The 18,988-nt window shown below is 43.5% G+C and overlaps 5 protein-coding genes across 5 annotated transcripts in view; 3 read left to right on the plus strand and 2 right to left on the minus strand.

The window, feature by feature from the left end:
* The first annotated feature begins 87 nt into the window (after positions 1-87).
* Positions 88-1,937, plus strand: LOC128721698 (uncharacterized). Its single transcript, XM_053815478.1, has 5 exons — positions 88-804; positions 892-1,027; positions 1,095-1,239; positions 1,321-1,513; positions 1,578-1,937. Exons 1-5 carry the CDS (start codon positions 88-90, stop codon positions 1,935-1,937), a joined length of 1,551 nt encoding a protein of 516 aa, XP_053671453.1.
* A 640-nt stretch (positions 1,938-2,577) lies between these two features.
* Positions 2,578-3,663, plus strand: LOC128731705 (TM2 domain-containing protein CG11103). Its single transcript, XM_053824837.1, has one exon. The coding sequence runs from the start codon at positions 2,584-2,586 to the stop codon at positions 3,133-3,135; it is 552 nt and encodes a 183-aa protein (XP_053680812.1). The 5' UTR covers positions 2,578-2,583; the 3' UTR covers positions 3,136-3,663.
* A 470-nt stretch (positions 3,664-4,133) lies between these two features.
* On the minus strand, positions 4,134-7,722 carry LOC128721699 (uncharacterized). The gene is made up of 4 exons (XM_053815479.1): positions 7,715-7,722; positions 5,860-7,627; positions 5,680-5,794; positions 4,134-5,617 (listed from the first exon to the last, which is right to left on the minus strand). Exons 1-4 carry the CDS (start codon positions 7,720-7,722, stop codon positions 4,134-4,136), a joined length of 3,375 nt encoding a protein of 1,124 aa, XP_053671454.1.
* A 961-nt stretch (positions 7,723-8,683) lies between these two features.
* On the minus strand, positions 8,684-9,502 carry LOC128731886 (mediator of RNA polymerase II transcription subunit 7). The gene has a single exon (XM_053825039.1). It carries the CDS (start codon positions 9,500-9,502, stop codon positions 8,843-8,845), a length of 660 nt encoding a protein of 219 aa, XP_053681014.1. The 3' UTR covers positions 8,684-8,842.
* Positions 9,503-18,678: 9,176 nt separating this feature from the next.
* The window catches only part of LOC128730279 (tachykinin-like peptides receptor 86C), a 37,637-nt gene continuing 37,327 nt past the window's right edge, over positions 18,679-18,988 (plus strand). Inside the window, exon 1 of the mRNA XM_053823318.1 lies at positions 18,679-18,872. Within this exon, the coding sequence (XP_053679293.1) occupies positions 18,679-18,872 (194 nt within the window). The remainder of the gene's footprint in view (positions 18,873-18,988) is intronic.

The following is an 18,988-nucleotide window of genomic DNA, read 5'->3' on the forward strand; positions in this document are numbered from 1 at the left end:
AGAAGATAAATCGTATTTCTGTCGTGGTTTTTGCTATTTCCATGAAAGTGGCAGCGAAGGTCCTGGAAGCTTATTCGCGTACAGAAGATGAATATTAAAATATACCTCTCTTCAAAACTGATAGAAAAGTGTACCTTTTGTGACCTGTACGGTTTGGTGGAAGATTTACGGGATGAAATCAGATTCACCGTCCTGGACGCCGAACCGCTTCCAAACTACACCGAGCCAATCGGCAAAATTTGCAGTGTGACTGACTACACCTTGTTCCGGGGTGCCCAAAATGATCGCACGTTCAGAGAAGAGCTGGCAAGAGAAGACAACTTTCTCAGGCTAGCGATATCGAACAGTGGTCGTATAAAACACGTGATGGCAAAGGTAAAGGGCGTCACAATAGAGTCCCTTAACAAACTGTTGATCATTTACGATGAGAAAGGCTTTAGCAATCTGGCAGAGAACGATTTGAACGCTGAAGACTGCGATAACGGTCTGTTGCATCTAGCGAGACTGATAAAGACCAGTAAACCGGAATCGATCGGTGTGGTAGAACAGCTGAGCTCATTGGCGAATCATGATGCAGTTCAACGGCTTTGTCTTGTATTACGGCCTGTTGGTAAATGCCTGGGTATGCTGTTTCGAAAAACGGCTCTCTATTACCACTTCACCGAGTGGCTTGAATGTATCCGGCAAAAGGATGCAAACGCTGTAAAATGGACGCTTCTGATGGACATAGGGTTTGGTGTTGCCATTATGGGAATGATCTTCTACTTCGGAAATCCTGGTACGAGATTTATGCAATTCGCAGAGGTGAGATCGTCCTGGCTATTGACGTACAAGTAATTGTAGGATATCAAATTGAAATACGAATGATATATGTTTTCTCCACGTTTACAGATTATTGTGGACAGTCTGCTTCAACTTCTTCACACTCTTCGGGGCAATCCAATCGGATTGAAATTAAATGGGTCTTTAAACGAATTTTTCTTTAGCTGCTTTAGCTATCAAGTCGATCTCTGGTGGATGTTTTTAAGTACGTACCGTTGTGAGTTATTGTGTCATTTTATTCTCTGTTTAAATTATGATCTCTATTCCTATAGTTATCCTTTCACCGGCAATACAATTTCTCTTCATTCCGCTTTCGATTTTGGGACTATTTGGATTATCGTTTCAAGTGGCCATGCTTTCAGATTTGATCGTTCTAATAAGCTTGCACGCGCATTGCTTCTACATTTATGTGGCTGTGTAAGTATTATTCGTAACTGTATACCATTTCTTCGCAATTCGCCAATGGTTTTGAAACAAAACAACCTTAAAACGTATTAGATTGTACCGGATCGAAATCGGAGGAATAAGAGCTCTTTATCGAACAGTGCTGGGAAAGAAGCGTAATGTGCTACGGGATCGCGTAGAAACGCACGACTATATGAATCGTCAACTTTTCCTAGCGACTCTATCCTTTACAGTGCTGCTTTTCTTATTACCGACAATTTTATTCTACTACATCGTGTTCGCGTCGGTATGTATGGCATGTTCAAGCACCATGCGATTTGAAACAAGTAAAGCGTCCTTTACCATTGCAGCTTCGGTTAGCCATCTACTGTTTGTCGTACACGCTGATGAAGTTACGGCGCACCATATTACGGTTTCCGTTCGATGCTATGGTCCGATGGCTAAGGGGAATTTACACCAATCTGGAAAGCCTCGAGATACACAACATTGGGTCGATAGCGAAAGAAAATGTGACGATCACATATGTAGCGCCAAGATCGGCTACGTTCTGGTTTCGAGACACTGCCAGCGATTTTCCCCGTTGGGAATCGAAGTATCGAACGACCACTACGGTTGGACAGTTTTTAGTTAGCTTAATAAAGGGAGAAATGGTCACGTTCATTCAACCGGATGAGTGGATCTTGCCTCCGCCCCCGAATAAGGACTCATAAAATAAATATATATGAATCGTCACCACTTAACCAAAGAATTTTGCTCCTAACAACGCAACTAAGTAAATTTATACTTGTCTGCAGTTAGTATTTCGCCTCTGATTATCATTACTCATATTATGAATCATGCTGTTTGTCATTGTAACTAAAGTAAGTTAAAAGTGAAACATGTTTTTCAAAATTCAAATAAATTGTGCATGCCTGATTATCAATTTTATAGTACAGGACTTTATGGTAAAACGTGTAATCAAGCATTCACAAATGCCAAAAAGGCCTTTTATTTGGTAAATAAAAATATAGCTTTGGCATTGATAGCTCAATCGTTCGGTACAAATTTAGTAAAAGTAATCGAAATAACGTAAAATGATCTATCGTTAATAAGTTAGATTTTGCTGAATTTAACTTGTCCCAGAATTATAAACGAGAATTTTAGCTTCATTTGACTGGCCCAACATCTGTCAAAATTGGGTTGTTTTCGTAACAACTTATCTACCACTCTAAAATAATAGCGAATCGGAAAAACTCAAAACAATTCCTAACAGTATGGTGTAAAACAGAAGTATTTTGCGGAGGATTTTAGTCAAAACACTGTGTTCCATAGCGACAAAAGTTATATTCTGCTTGAGCTGTCTGCAACCCCACAATTATGCTGATTATTTTACTGTTTTCAGCGGTTTTTATCGTCGAAACCGCTCAGATAACAAAGGATAAGGATACAGCTGCACTTAACCAATCGGCAGCGTTCAACCCACTAAGCGCCTTGGTGAAATGTTCGTTTCTTCCTCTCGAGTTCCTGGACTGTGATGAACCGATCAACTTAAAGGGAAACCGTACCGCCCGAGACGAGGTGGGGTATGGCTGCGTAAAATTAGGAGGTGTTTACTACGATGAGGTCGAGGTGACCAAGGCCAAATGCATGGTGTTCGAGAATATTGAATGCTACGGACCACGAGAATTTATGCGCGATGGATTCTCGTGTGTCAAGTACACGGATCACTATTTCGTAACGACATTACTGTATAGCATTTTGTTGGGGTTCCTCGGAATGGACCGATTTTGTCTTGGGCAGACTGGTACCGCCGTCGGTAAGCTACTAACTCTCGGAGGAGTGGGCATCTGGTGGATTGTGGACATCGTGCTTCTGATCACGAACAACTTATTACCGGAGGACGGCAGCAACTGGAATACTAAGGTGTAAAGGATTTGGCTACAACAAACCATAACCTATGTCCGTCAAATAAGTCAAGAGGCCAACTTGCGATGTGAAGAATGAAAACTGAGACGATTGGTAGGGTTAATTATTTTTTAAGTTCATCGTTCGTTATACATTAAATTCTGGGACACTTAAAAGAGCTAAGTTATTTGGATCAAGGAACGACAACTAAACGAAAAGTTATTGCAGCAAGTAGTAGCGATATGCAGAATATCCTTCGTTCAACAAAACGCAAACGGTAAGACGAATGCTCACCGATGTCGAGATATAAATTAATTGCACCCTGTGCCTAACAGCTACAGTGGGGTATGTGGTAAAATAACCTGCTTTCGTCTTAAATTAAATAGCTATTTTTGATCGAATTCTTGTGAACTAATTGCTAATGTTTAACTGTCATGAGTTGAAAAAATTACATTAAAACCCCTGTTACAGCTTAAGTTCTGTGGTACATTGTAGTATAAACGATAAGAGAAAATTGTAAATAAAACGTTCCTTTAAGGATTAAATATAGAAAAAAGAATTTCATTTTAGACCGCAAGTGCACTGGAAATACTGTGGAAAATAAAGTTGATGGATCAATAATCATAAAATTGTAAAAACGTAAAAGTTTTCGTAAATGCATCGTGAAGGTATTCGAGCGGGAGCAGATGTGTGGGTTAGGGATGAGTGTAATGCTGAGAATAGTAACGGTGGATGATTAGGAAGCTTTTTGTACTTTCATCAGGGTGGAGGATGGGATTTGGTGATGAAACAAAGCTATCATTACACTGGGATCGGTGGCAGTTTGAACGATTATCTAGTGGAAAAATAGGTCTAAAATCCTATCGAGCCTACGCGTGAAATACGTATCAAAATAAAATCTTTAAGCTAAAGTTCAACAACAAATCGTATGTACAGGACTGTACATTGTGTCAGCAAAGATAGTAAATTATCTTGTCAGAAAGCTTATTCTACTGTACATGCATTCGCCATTCGAGCGTTCGCTAGATGTCACCGCCGCTGAGCATCGATTCGTATCCGGATTCTGCGAGGGAGAATACACTTTTCGCACAGGTCGTGTCGGGATCGCGGGCAGGTACGAGTGTCGCATGATTGGTTAACAGATTGACGGAGAGGACATCCTCTTCCGAATCGAACACGTGCGGCGTCGCAGGAACATCATTTCGTGTTTTACTGTTTCCGCTGGTCGATGCCGTAGGCATCGCTGACTGCTGCGAAATACCATTCATGTCAACGCCTTTCTGCGAACAAATCGTCAGTTGAGACTGTTGCACTTGTTGCTTCGGTTGAGTAGGCGGATTCTTTGCCTCTTCCATCAACCCGTAGGCACAGTTTCGCATGCCCCTACGGAATGCCATGCGTTTACGAACAGACTCATTACTGTTCAGATTGACGTACATCCGCTGGACATTATCGAGATAGCTTGCGTCCACGGGAGCATCCAGATCTATTCGGTCGAGTTGGCTCGAGGGATTGGTTCGTGCTTCGGTTGGTTTTCTTCGTTCTTCTTCCGGTTGTTGGAAACTTTGAACGTCAAGCATTATCTTTCGTTTGCGGTGCAGACGTTTTTGCGTTGCGCGGTCGCAATTGGCACTGGTGGCATCACCGGGCAGCAATTCACCTAACGCTTCCATCTCTTTGTGATGCCGCTTACGACTGAGCAGGCGCAGCTCGATCTCGGCCGTGGAAGACAGTCGTAGTGGGTCCTGGTTTATGTTGTATATATGTACATTGTTCGTGTTGGCCAGCATCAGCATGGACAGGAAAAACCGAGCCGTACTGTGTGGAGGTTGGTTGTGTAGCACCTTTTCTAGCGTTATTGCTTCCACACCGAGCGGTGCATTTCGGTCAAACGTGTCGATGATTTGCGTTCCGTACGCATGTATGTCGAAATGGTTTCGTTTTTCCGACTCAAGGAGTATCGGCTTCAGCTTTCGGTGCCACTGGCTCACCTTATCGAAGCGTTCCTTCGCCTCGTTCATGCTCTGCTGGATCCGTGCATTCGATGCGTCGGTATGTTCTTTCTTCGGTTGCTGATTGCCCATCGTTACCACAGCTTCTTGTTGGGCATCACCATCGTAGGCATCGGAATCTTCATCGATCGCGGTGAGCGAGCACGCCGAATCTGAATTCGTGTCTTTACCACCGCTCTCGACCGTATCAGAAATACCAGAATCACACGATAGCGTTCTTGTAGGCGTTACTGGTTGCGAAGAGGTTCCTCCCTTCGCGTGTCTTGGGCTGGAGAGGTTCTTCGGTTCTTTCGGCAGTACCTTCAAACGTTCGGCAACTTCAGTGCGTGTCACTTCAATGTCTTCGTCATCGAACCCTGTAAAGTAGGCTACCGGAGAAGATGGGCGTTTTTGTTTCGCCGGCGACGATTCAGCGCTTGGCGTGGAGTTTTTCGTCTTTTTTGATTTGCCGGTAGGTGCGAGTTCATTTATTTCGTCTTCGAACCCAAGAAAATCTACAAAAATGAAAGCGAATGAAGCACCGTAATACAGAGAGCGGGCATTTTGTGGAATTTACCCTCCAAGTCTGGGGTCGTAGATCGTTCGTGTTCGGAGGCAAGTGCACATTCCAGATTGTATACAACTAACGTGCAGATGTCTTTCTCTGGGTCTTTGCTGCGTTTATGAATTGCCTGAAAAAATCGATGGAGAGGTTGAAGCTTATATTGCCAAAGACGAAAATTCCTCACAAACTTACGTTTTTAAGCTTTCGATATTCTGATGGTAGCGCAAACCGCACGCTTTTACGCACCATCTTTTCCGGTACGCCGAAAATGTTCAACCGTAACTTTATCGGCGACGATGGCATTGGTGCTAAGGGAAACACGGAACCACGATTAAATATCACGGACAGTTTCGTAAATTTATCTTCCTCCTGGCTCGGTCCCGATCGTGACGGCGAATCGCGATCCACACCGATGCCTTCGTCGACACTTAGCCGCGATGTTAAGAAAGCTGATTTGCTGTTGCTGCATTCTTCTGAAAGAGTACTCTTCTCGAGAGCCAGCAATTCGGCTTCAAGCGGATTTTTGCTCTCCACCTCGTTCGATACCTCCAGAGAGTCGTGGGATACATTATTCGTCAGTTCTTCTACCCCGGCACTGATATCATGAGCTTTCGACGAAGACAACACGTTTTCAAATGAAGGTTCTTCGCTGGATTCAACCGAATCGTTGCAATATCCGGAATCATAATGCGTGCTAGAGTCTTTGCCCGACATGTCCCGCGAGTAGGTAGAACATATGCCCGCATCGGGAAGTTCGAGGGGTCCATTTTCGTCCGTCTTCCTTGCACGTGCGTCGTGGTCTATAAGCGAAAGAATCGGATCGGAGTTGTAATTGGTGACGCGTGCCTGTATCAGAGCATTGTCAAAATCAGACGTGTCGTTCACGTTGATGCGATAGCGGTTTTTAAGATATTCGGGCGGCATGTACAGCTTTAGCTCACGCTCTTGCATCGCCAGCATGTCAACCGGTGCTGGCTTTCCAGTTCGGGAACATCGTTCATGCTCTAATTCCTGCTGTTCCTGCAGGAAATCTATTACATCACAACGTTGAAAGAAACGCTTCAGATCGTGCTCAGCTATCAGTGATCCCGTTCGACCGTCGATGTAGTTAAGGTGAACCTGGTAGTCGTACCGCGTGCCTATCGTTTCGCCGGATTCCAGGTCCCAAATTTGATTTTTCCGCGCCACCCCATGGCTCGACATGATCGGTGCTATGCATGCATCATCCCGCAGGCGATTTAGAATCTCCTGACGTCGCTGCCGATTCGGGTTGGAACGTAGTTCCGCGCAAAAGTCCTGCATTTGTAGCACTTTGGTCCGACGATCTACATCGACGGGTTGTACCGGTTTGACCAAAGCGCTTAGCTGCAACAGCTTTTTGTCATTGCAAGTGAATTCCAGATCTGCGAAGCAATCCGACAACGATTGGGGATTGAAATGTCCCACTCGTTTGCGACTCGTGCTTTTGTTCGGCACTTCAAGCTCTGCATCCACATGGTTAGCTTTCGCTGCTGCTTCCTGTTCGCGCGCCTTTTGATCATGATTCATGTGCAAAATGATATCACCCATGTAGTCCACCTTTCGTCCGTAAATTTGCGCAGAACGGTCGACCAACATAGCGGCCTCTGAGAAGTTTACCTCGGGAAAAAGCATCGCATGATATTCCGTCAGCAATTTCAGCAAGTCAAAGTTCCAACATAGTTCCTTTTTCTCTGCCGTTTGCATGATTATTGCGGTAATTTTTTCCCGATTGCGGACATTATCGTGCTGTACATAACTATGCGGTCGACCCGACACATAAGGAACGGTATTGGATGTGGTAGCCATGCTTCCACGCGAAATTCCCACTTCTAACTGGTTTTGTCGTTTACAAGAAGAGGCATTGTTGGCTTGTAGTTCACCGGTTATTTCATCCTCTGCTTCCTCCTGAAGCCATTGTACTCCGTGAATGGTTGCATTGCTGTAGGAAATCCAGGAAACATAAACCATCAATAGCTATCGAAAACACAAGCCACACAATACACTAAACCACTTCATCGGTACTAACCGTTTCATCGTTTATTTTGTGGTAATTTCCCCGCGTGTTGGATATTGATGGTACAAACGGCACATTGGACCAAATTTACTTCATTTAACATACTTTTCCCCGATAAGACAAAACAATAACAAATCCTTTTCACAAACTAACGCACGCCATTTTTCTTCTGCTTTTCACGAAAGGCATTCATACACGGCGAGAGTATGAATTGCACGACATTGCTATGTAATTATCTGTAAAGGTGGCTATACACGAAAACAACGATTTTTACTCAACGCCGTTGCATTTGACAAAGCCTCATAAAAGGTAGCTTACCAAACTTAATTATAACTGACAAAAAGCTAGATTAAACTGTAAAGAATTTTTAGAAAATAAAATAACATTATTTCAACAGCATTCCGTGTGTGTGCCTGTGGGTCTAAAAGCTAATTAAAGAACGCATAGCAATTGAAAGAACACGATGAAGCAATAACTACGAGTAAATTCAAGTATATTTCGTAGAAAGTTAAAAGCATAGCCAAATGAAATCCTTAGAATATTTTTGCCCCTCTATTCTTCCCCCTCCTTTTCCTTTTACGTGTAGGAGAAAATGACCAAAAAATGCATATACAGGTATAGTTGCCTTCTCCTCTCTCAATGTTGCGTACCTTCACAACCACTTCCACCAACTTGCATGGCTTGCAGCAGCTTTGGCAAGCAAATGTCAGAATAAATAAATGACGGTGTCGCTGCATCACAATGTAACGAACACTGAACATAAATATATCGAAATTTTCATTTCTAAAATATAAGCAAACCTTGAATTATCATGTCCAATTTTATAGAAGCGCTTGATATTGCATCTGACGATTTGCTTCGGTGAAACCATACTGGGAAACAGTAGCGAAACATACTAAAATCAAATTGGTGGCATTTCAGAGATCTTTAAATAAGCAATAAAACTATGCAAAGAAATTTATTTAACCCATAATGTACTTCATTCTGTCTTACTAATGCTTTATTTACTCTCTCGCACAAACAGAATTCAAGAGAATTATGAATAGAAAACAAATCAGCAATCGGATAACGTGGCGCCTCTTGGAACCTCCCTTGAAAGCGAGCTTTACCGAAAGGGGGTTTGTCGTTCATGCTAGTTGTTTACATTCTATCTACAATTTCGCACATTAGCCGGTCCAACGGATGGCATCCTTCACCTCGACCACCTGCCAGATCCCCTGATTCTCCTGTATCCATCGGTTCCAAACCGCTTGCCAGCCTGTCCGATTCCGTTAAATCGGGCAGTGAAGCAAACGCATTTTTCACCATCTCGCGCACCTTCTCCAAATGATTCTGGAAACGCTGGGCTGTTTCTAATCGTTGGCGTTTTTGCAATTCCATCATGACGCGCAGCGTTTCGCGTGCTTGGTGAGGCCGGAATTCATTTAATAGGTGGTGGATGTGTACAAACAGCAAGCTAAGGTCCTCGATTTTCTCCGCTCTTCGAGGACTGTCAGGATAATGCACAAGCAGATCGATCAGATCGAGGAAGTTGACCAGAAGCGAATGATTCAATTTTTTCAGTTCCTTCCGACGGTCGAAGTGTTGCGGGTAAAGCCGTTTGAAGCCCTGACTTTCCAGAGGGCGAATGATGTTATCGTCGTTACTGAAAGGGCTGCCGAACATTGTGTACGAATCCTGGATGGGGGCCGGTGGCTTTGGGGCACGATTTTTTCGTATGTTTTCATCCGTATACAAGTTGATATACTGCGCTGGGGGTAGCGGCAGCGAGCTGACTTGTATAGCTTCCGCGTTCGCCATTTGAATATACGAAAAGTTGCACGATAAAGTGCAAAACTTAAAAAAAACTATAGAGGGTTAAATATAATTCACTTCCAGTGGCTAGACACCAATAAATTATTAGAGAAACAATCTTTGCCCTCCTGGTTTGTTTTCTATTGCTTTAGCTTTTACCATTGAAGAATGTTGACATCTGAAGCATCGTATCAGGGTTGAATCAATACTAGTGACAGCTAAAAACGATAAGTTTAGCCAAGGTAAACAGTACGCGTTGTACGTATACCAAATTACCAGAAAGTTGATAGTAATCCATTTAATTTGCCGCCGGTTGTCGAGAATTAAAAGATTTTTTATGGATTTCAAAATATGTTTGGAGCAAAAATTTGTGCAGCAGTTACTTTAAAATTTACTTTTTTTCTTGCTACAGTATCAATATAAGTATTGTTAAGACAGCTTTTATTTGAATTTGCAACTATTTGTTGGTAAAGATATAAGTACACTGAAAGGCCAAAGATAACAGGCTGAAGCACGATAAGCGTGCCTTCTTCGTAATAATATTTAACCGGAGAAAATTTTCACTTTTCATCTCATTTAAATCACTCGCACAAGTTATTGTTATTGTTATTTATTTACGGACGGCCTAACCGTATTCAGATTTGAATAATTATTCGTGAGCTGGAAGGCATTTCCTCCCAACAGCCGCTGAGAGCCTTATCCCGGGCTGACTCGGTTACACTCGCACAAGTTGTCAGGTGTCCCTGTAAACTAGAGCAACTATTCCAAGACATTATTCTATGGAGAAAAACCCTCGACTTGTTTTGATTTTATGTGAGTAGCAGTGATCTAAATTGTAAAATGAATTTCTCTTCCACCAAAATGTCAAACAATTTTTGCATATGATATCATTAGTTCGCTGTTGTTTTCTTAGGGTTGACGGAATTTTAGCCCACGTTTCATGTAGTACTGTAGGAAAAAAGATGGGTTTAAAATGAGACCGTGGGAAAAATCAACACACTGCAATAAATTATTTATTCTCGTGACTGAGGAAACGGTGGCAGCTTTCATATTGTGCTTCAAACTTAGTGGCTCAAGCATGTATAATTATTAGGTCTTGATTTGGTTTGGATTTTAAAATAGCTATCGGCAAATCACAATTTCGTAGAAAAAACTGACGCATAATCCAAAAACAAAGCAAACGCCTCCGTAATTATCTCTCTGACTCAGCTCTACAAAAAACCACCTTGTGGCGCAGAATATTTTTCATTACGATGGGTAAAGTATGACGGTTTTAATCATCGCGCTGTTAGTATTGAGCCCCGGGCATCCTCTTACACTTGTGCGACGTTCTAGGTGTCGAGTTTCGCACTTTCGAGAGCCGTGCCATTCATAAGGCTCATCGGCCGCCGGATTGAGCTGGCCGGAACGACCTCCCCGCACCGGGTGCATCGCGCATGAGCTTCTTGCCATGCCGAGCAGGAACCGAGCGCGCACGTGGTCCTTAGACGAAGCAACAGGGTGCCACTGAACGACGACCACGCAGTGTCGAGCCCTGCGGCTTGCGTACATTAAAGTTGTCAGTCCAACTGAAGCCTTCGTTGACGGTGGCTGGATCTTCCGTCCTGGCTCCAAGTCGTGGATGTAGACTTTCGAGCCTCAGCTTTCCCGCCAACTCATTAATAATCGTTAAGGACCAGAAGCTGAAAGGACGCTTTCAAACGAGCTTAAAGACGTTTACCATTGTTTGTATGGATGTGTGTGTGTGTCTGTATGTGTGGGCTTGTTTGTGTGACTTCATCTCGTTTAATGTGATGCGTGTTATTATGAGCAGCCATAAAGCGGCAGCGGATTCATTAATCAATTCATCCAACGAAAAGTTCGGTACGATTCGACACAGCAAGGATAGCGAGTGTGGTGGAAGGATGGAGATCACATTATTGGGCGAAAAGAAAATGCAAATGAAGCGCTAATAGCTAGTGATCCATCCCATTGGCTGGAAAGTGTTGTAGCATCCTACTTTAGGTCTTCCAAAGCTATACGTGTGTGGGTGTTTGTGTAAAGGAATAAATCTCGATCAACGCTATGTTTTGTAATGTGAGGAGGTGCTTTGGGTGGGACGGCTTCTCCCGGAAGTCTTAAGCGTTGGGTGAGAAGAATGCCTCGCTGAGATGGTTAGACGACCGAAACCGCCTAGTGAGGTGATGACAGGGTCGTGAAATAAATCGTGATCGTGTTCGAGCGCCTGGAGGCTTTGCTGGAAAAGAGAAAGATTTATTTCAAAATACCGCAACATTCCATAGTCGCATACATTGTGGTGTTCGTCGGTGGTGTCACAGTGGATGCTGGTGGAGGGAGTGTTTTGTAGTATTCGCCGATGTGCACGTGTGTGTGTGTTTGTGTGTGCTTAGATTCCAGTAAAAGCATGACAAAGTTTTTGGTCAACGGATTCCGAGCTCAGATCTGGGTGCCTATAGATCCAATGCACGATAATGCGTATAAAACGGATAATAAAATTCGATAACTTAAGCCAACTCAGTGCACATTAGTAGTCATTATCGACCCGTCTTTAAGTACTGCGAAACTTTTTAAGCTATCCACACATGGACGTGTAAAAAATTTGCTTATTTTATGTGTTTAATGTTCAGCATTTTTTTTATTTTATTTCAATTAATTTCTTTTGTCTGTCGAAGCTTTCTCGGAAAGCTGAATCATGGAAATGGTAAACTAACGGAGGACTTTAAAATTAAAGTCTTCAGGAACTAAAGATATTCATACATAATAATGTCAATACTAAAGATAATGCATTCGTAAAAAAAATAAACCTTGGGCTAAATTTGCAACGTGGGTTACTTACGGGTTGTTTTGGCTGTGGAAATTGAAAAGGACATCACATATAATTTGAGAACACGTTTTTCGTTGTACTTAACATTTTTTAAAGCTTTCAAGTTATAACCGTTTTTATTGTGCTATAAATGAAGAGAAACAATCTCATTTTCATTCAAAGGTTCATTTCCATGAGAACGAGCATGCTTTCGACCTTAGATGGTTCGATCATTTGGGAACAATAAAGCCACATTGGCAATAAATATCGTGTTTCATTCGGAGCAGGATGTCTAATTAAATCTTTACAGCACGAGCTATATAATACTGCTTGGCCTCGTACGAATGCTATGCTTTTTTTAAATCACGTGATTAATAAAAATACGCACCTTGGCATTGTTGATATGCTTTATGTGACATGAATTGAGTTTTCGAAAGTTTGAATTGCTTTAAAAACTAAAATTGAAAATTTGGGATAAACATACGTTGATTTTAAATTACAACTAGTTGAGAGGTTGGTTCACTTCGATATAGGAGGTTTTTTATTGTGAAAAAAAAAAACGTTCGCGTGTCTACATTCATGAATCCAAAATAAAACATATAAAACAGATTGAACTCCTCACTGTTGGTGATAGTTCCGGTCATACAAAAATAGCATGTTCATAGAATTAATCGAAAATATTCATAAATGCAGTTTTTTAAGGTTACGCGAACTACAAGCCATTTAATCGATAATTGATTTTATCTACGAAAAAAAAAAGTTAAACTTTTTGTTCCTAGAGCAGTTGTTGAAATGGTTCACTTTGCTGAAAGGGAAAATGCAAATCACTTCTCAGTAGGATGCTTCAGGAACCCTCTTCACGGAGATCGCACCGACAAACCGACCGTGGTGGCAATGAGTTATTATAACTTGATGTATTTCTCATTTTTTTCTCTCCCACGATCATTCGAGCAAATATTCCGGATGTGCAAATTGCCCGTTTTACGGCGAACGCCCTCCATTTCCAGTGGTAGCTTATGTATAAATTAAACTTAAATGAACCTACGCTACAGCCATTTGTTGGCGTTGATCCTGGTGAGAAGCGGCGCCAAAGCAGCACTTCCGTTAATAACACCGACCATCTACCATTAGGTTCTCATTTCAACGCCGTCAAAAGTTGCCTTGCAGTTCCGTTTAGTGGGGTGAAGCAACATAAACGAGATGTTGCAAACTTCAGCACGTTGCAAAAAAAGCTCCCGGAGGAAGTGGTAAATCAATATTTGTGTTAACTGTGCCCACAGAAAAAAAAGAACCTCACAAGGGAGAAAAGCTGTTTCAAGCGGTGGTTATTGCTCATATACGCGGTTCAAGTACGCACCGTTATACATTGGCAAAAACTCGGTCCCAGAGGGTGGAAAGGCAGAAATGGTAGAAAAAATTGAATCCATTCAGCACTTCGATGGAGGCGCCCGGTGTTTTATGAAACTATGAATAAATTTGCCTAAATTTTACGCGCCACGCATCTGATTTGCATGATATTCAGTTGCTCATTTTTTGTTGTTGTTTCTGTTGTGCCTTTACTCTTTATCGAAGCATAAGATAGACATATTTCCAAAAATGCTATTCACACATGCGCATGTTTGGATAATTAATGTTACGATCGAGCGCGCTCGAACGGATAAGTCATGAATATGAAACCGATTTTCACTATGGCTAGCAAGATTTTTTTATGCTAGCCGTGTTGCTACCATAATAATTTGGCTCGCATCCCTGCCTACGGGCGCACCCTTTGGTATAAACGGCATCATCATAAAACATGCCGCTCGTTGAGATTGAGTTGCAGCCCCGCGGACGATCCTACCCATCACGATATTGCCACGGTTGCTGGATGATGGAATTGCGCATTCGGGTTGGGATTGCTTGGGTAACATCTGTGCCCTGTTTCAGGCGCGGATCTAGGGCGGTGAAAAATCAAGGTGAACGAAGTGCCTACGGACTTGGATCGGATTACGTACGGGCAGCGGTGAAATGGTGAACATTTCTCATCACTCTGGGATTTTTACGTCAGTTTTCCTTATTCTTTCTTCATGTCCTGTGGTGGTCCCGTGAATACTGGATTATTTCAGAAGGGATGACCATCCCATGTTCACCGGTACGGCCACCGATGGCGTGGGCAGCCAGCCGTCGACTTCATAGGGCTTTATCGTTCGGGTTTTCCACGGAGCTGCTGCTGAAAAAGCCATGTGACCGAATCATACGACCGTGTATGGCTCCCATTTTTATGATACACCCGAAATGTAAAGCTTGTGCCAGTTTTTACGCCCACCGTTAATACGGGAGAGCCGGCCACCGATGAGAAAAAGATGGAAATCATCGTCCCTTGGCTACGCTTCACCGGGAACCGTCAGTGTCCAGTACGCGAAGCCGACCGATGCATCCGTTCCGGCGCGTCTGTAATTTCCGCTTCGCAGGATACCCGGTTTTCCATTGCGTGCGTGCACGGTAAACGGATTGGAACGATGATAACTTTATTCTGCTCTTCGACCGGACCAATCACAAGGAAGCCGCCCGCCGAAAACACCCGATCCGGTGAAGGATTGCAAAAGGAATCCGGCTGCAATGTGAGTGACTGACGAGGTCGGTAAGCCTGAATGGTTCCATCATAGTTCGGTTGATTTAAGGGTGATTTTGTCTATCCGGATTTTATGCCGGCATTCGACACGTGAGCGTAAATGGAGGCCTGAAAACGAAATCAGCACGGTGCCCCGTTTTGGATATTTTCAAAAGCAGATACAAATAATAAAAAAAGAATTTTTTCTTCCCAGCAAACGTAGAAAACAGCGCATTATTTTGAAGCACGGCAGGTTGGAGCAAAAAAATGGCATTTTATGTTAATGAACATCAAACAACCAAGAATCCCATAAAAGTGAAACAAACTTAAACGTCTATTTAAACGATTCGCTGAGTTTCGGTTGAAAAATAAACACTTCAACCCTCGAACGAATCTGGTTCAAGAGAGCAAAGAGAGCAGATAAAGTGAGAGAGAGAGAGAGAAAGATAGAAATAGGAAGAAAACAAAAAAAATACATCCAAACGCAAGCAGACTGTTATAAAATTTACACCATTTGCCGAGGGAGAAACCGGTCGCTGAAGCCATTCACCACAGCCTGATGTATGTATTACCGAATCCGTCGCGTCGAAGTTGGCCGGAACGTTGCGGCTGCTTGTAAAATAAAGTTTTTTAACCGCTTCTCTTATCGGATGCCACCAGAAGGGATTCCAGCACCTCATCAAAAACCGGTTGCCAATAAGGTGAAGATAGGGGAGATAGGACGAGGCACCAACAAAAAAAAAACACTTCAGAGCATTCTCCCCCAACGCTCGTTGTCATTTTTTGGTGTTTTGTTAAATAAACAAAAGATGGAACGTCTGCCAGGTGGGCTTCACAACACTTAAAAGTTGGTACTGAAAAAGTTGGTTGCGAAGAAAAAATGCGACACAGCGTTATTCTATTCTTCGCAATTGATGTTGTAATTTGCTGAAGGAAAAATACCATATTGTATGCTAAAGAAATTTTACCGAATACCTGTTTTATTCGTGTCGCGTTTAAATAAAAAAGGAAGGAGTTTTATCCGCTCATCACCTGTACATGTGCGGTTCGATCGAAAATAAATAACATCTATATGATTCGAGTCTCCCCCGCAATGGTTTACTTCGATTCGCACTGCCACTCCCGTAGGTGCCATCGTTTCTTTACGAAAATCAAAGCCCTAGCTGGGGAGCAAATAAAAAAAAACTTATCAACAAACTAAATCATCCTCGATGGTTTATATTTACTATCATCGATTGGTTTATTTTACGACCGCGAGCTCGATCGGCAAACTGATCCCATTCGTGGGTACGCCACAAGCGTATGTGTAGGCCGTTTTCACGTGACTCGTTCTTCCTGTAGTGCCACCATTAGCGTACAGAACCGATGTGGAAAGGGTATTTCCATTCCTCGTCGACCTTGCGTCCATTCAGGCAATTCGGGCAAAAGCTGGGGCCGCGATGAGAAATCGGCCATAAATCGGAGCTCGTAAACGATCGGAGAGTTACGCCGGGTCGGTTACGATAAAACGCGCGCCCTTATACCCCACGATACCGCCAATGATCGTTTGGGTTCGTTCGCGGTTGCTTAAGGCGCTTCACCCGCCGAAATCACCGAAAGCAATTACGGTGAGCGCCGTGAAAAGGGCCAAATGATGCAATGGCGCAGCTTGGCGAGCCAGAACTTGCAGACTGGTGGCGCGGGGATCGAAAATCCCCGGACCCAGGAAGGACGCACTAAAACATCGCTTAATTTGTTTGTTTGGCAAACGTTAATGCATCGTTTAGTGGGGAATAATGGCGTGGCCGTCCGGTTTGTGTGCATGTGTGCTGATGGAAAGATAAATATGCTTCCACGAACGATGGAAGCACCGTAAACGAACGTTACATTTCCGTTGGCGATTGAATTATGGTTCTGTGAACTGCTCGTTGCAAAGTCATTGCCGAGTGGGCTGCGGTCGAAAACTCGCGCTCTTTGCGCTGGAGAGCGTAGCGTATTTGTGTTTCCAAAAGCTCACTTCCAACTAGTGGAGTGAATTTTTTCGATGCGAGAACCACCCGACGGATCGTTGAATGAGCAGGCATGAGTGTTTTACCGGAAGCCGCTGTGACTGACAGAGCTTGTCGGAGAAGTCGACTTAACGAGTCGACTTTAGACTCTTACACTTAATTGGATACCATCGCAAAACACACGCCAACGAACCAGTATCGGCTGGGCTGCGGAATGGGAAAGCCTTTGGGATTCGTGAGAAGTGTTTTAGTGGGAAAATATTTCATTCTCGCACCAGCCCACACACTCGTACAAGTTGCTTCGTCGCGCAATTAAAGTTCACGCGTTCTAATTAACGCAACGATGGTAAAACACTCAAAGTGCTCTGGAGAACGTCAATTTCCCAACACATGCTTTCGATACGTAGTTATTTTTGAACTTCCGGGAACATTAGATGGGTCTTGTTAAATGGGGCGTATCGGTGTAAGCGTATGCCGCATAAAGTAGCAACCGTGAGGCGTCATGTTTGCAGCCGATAAATAAATGCGGTGGAATAAAATGATCGAACTTGAGGCATGTGTGGGAAGCGTGCAAGCAAAAAACAAAAGAAAAAGCAAATCCACCTTTGATAGCTAACTTACTACTACCTTATATTGGTACAGTTGAAAAGAAGAATCTAGCAAAAGCTTCCTTTTCACTGGAGGTGGTGTTTGTTTGGGTGCTTCGTAAATATTCACTCTCGTTTCTCGTTTCTTGTTCCGCGAGTACGAGTTTCCAACCGTCGACTTTTCGGGATTTATATTGTTCCAAAAGGACTGCTTGACAAATTAAACCGGCGGCGAGAGAGAAAAACCGTCGGTCAAACCTCCCGCGATGACTTATTTTTAGACTTCCAAAGGTTCTTCGGAAAACAGCCGTAGTGAACGGTGGAGGATATACGACGTACCGGCACGGTTCTGTTTGATAAATCTGTGTTTGTGTGTATGTGCCTTGGTCCTGACTTCAGCGGAAGTGTAATGGAACGGTCGTTCTTTGCTATTAAAAGTAAAATCAATGATTTGGAATTCGACACCCAGAATGCCCGCACAATTTTGTGATAGCTAATTGAAATTTTCCCCCACTTCAGTTCGAGTTGAACGAATAATTACAAACAGCAAAAGGCTTTGAGGCGATGATTAGAACTATTCCGGGTGCTTTCAGCGGATGGGAATTTCGGGCAAAACTTTAGACGCGCTTCCTGTGTCGGTTCGCGAGCGTGTAAAAATCAAACGATGCTAACGTAATACCGCGAGTGAAATGAAATTGATTAATTCGAGAAAATAAAAAATATTCGCCATCCGAACTCGTGTAAACCAATAACAATGCTCGTAGTTTTGGATGGTGAATGCGGTGGTGGAGGATTTTGAGCTTAGTGCCCTGATTTTGTCACTCGAGCGAACCGGTGGAAAATCAGGGAACGTGACGGTTCGGTCAGTGAATGGAGTATCCGAATTTTCACGTCCATTTGCAGCTGGTGTCCTTCCGTAGTGGATCGGTTCAGTGAAAAAAAAGGTGCCAATAATACACGTGTGAGATCGAGTGCGAGTTGTGTTTCGTGTGTCCGGGGCATCCTCGACTCTGCTGCCAGTGCTCGTGTAAACGCGATTAGATGCCCCATCGACAGGGCCAAGGTTCGACTGAACCGACCGTGTGGAACGGATGCTGCTGAGGTGCGACAGAAACGCGAAGCCGGAAGTGAATCGAAAGGTGTGAAAGCCGAATCCATCGGAAATCACCGTCCCATTTTACCTTTGGAAACGTCACCCACACCGCTTGCCAGCCATGAGTGAGGAGGTCGAGCTGGGGCTGTTGATAAATTGCACCCAGGCGACTATCGTGCGGTTTCCCTGGTCGACCGACTTCAACACGACCGTAATCGGCGAGCTGAACCGGACGGAGATTCTGGACGTGCTGGGCGGAATGATTGCCCGAAGCCGGGACTACGTGCCAAAGTCGAGCGAACTGCTGACCCTCAGGTAATATCCCGCGGTTCGTCGGAGGGTCTTTGGAAGTGTTAGTTGTTGAATAATTTATCGCAAAAATTTTAAACACCGAAACTCGGTGAGCCTAGCATGGAATCGACATTATGCGC

The sequence above is a fragment of the Anopheles nili genome, chromosome 2 (genome assembly GCF_943737925.1).
Source record: "Anopheles nili chromosome 2, idAnoNiliSN_F5_01, whole genome shotgun sequence".
Classification (NCBI taxonomy): Eukaryota; Metazoa; Arthropoda; class Insecta; order Diptera; family Culicidae; genus Anopheles; species Anopheles nili.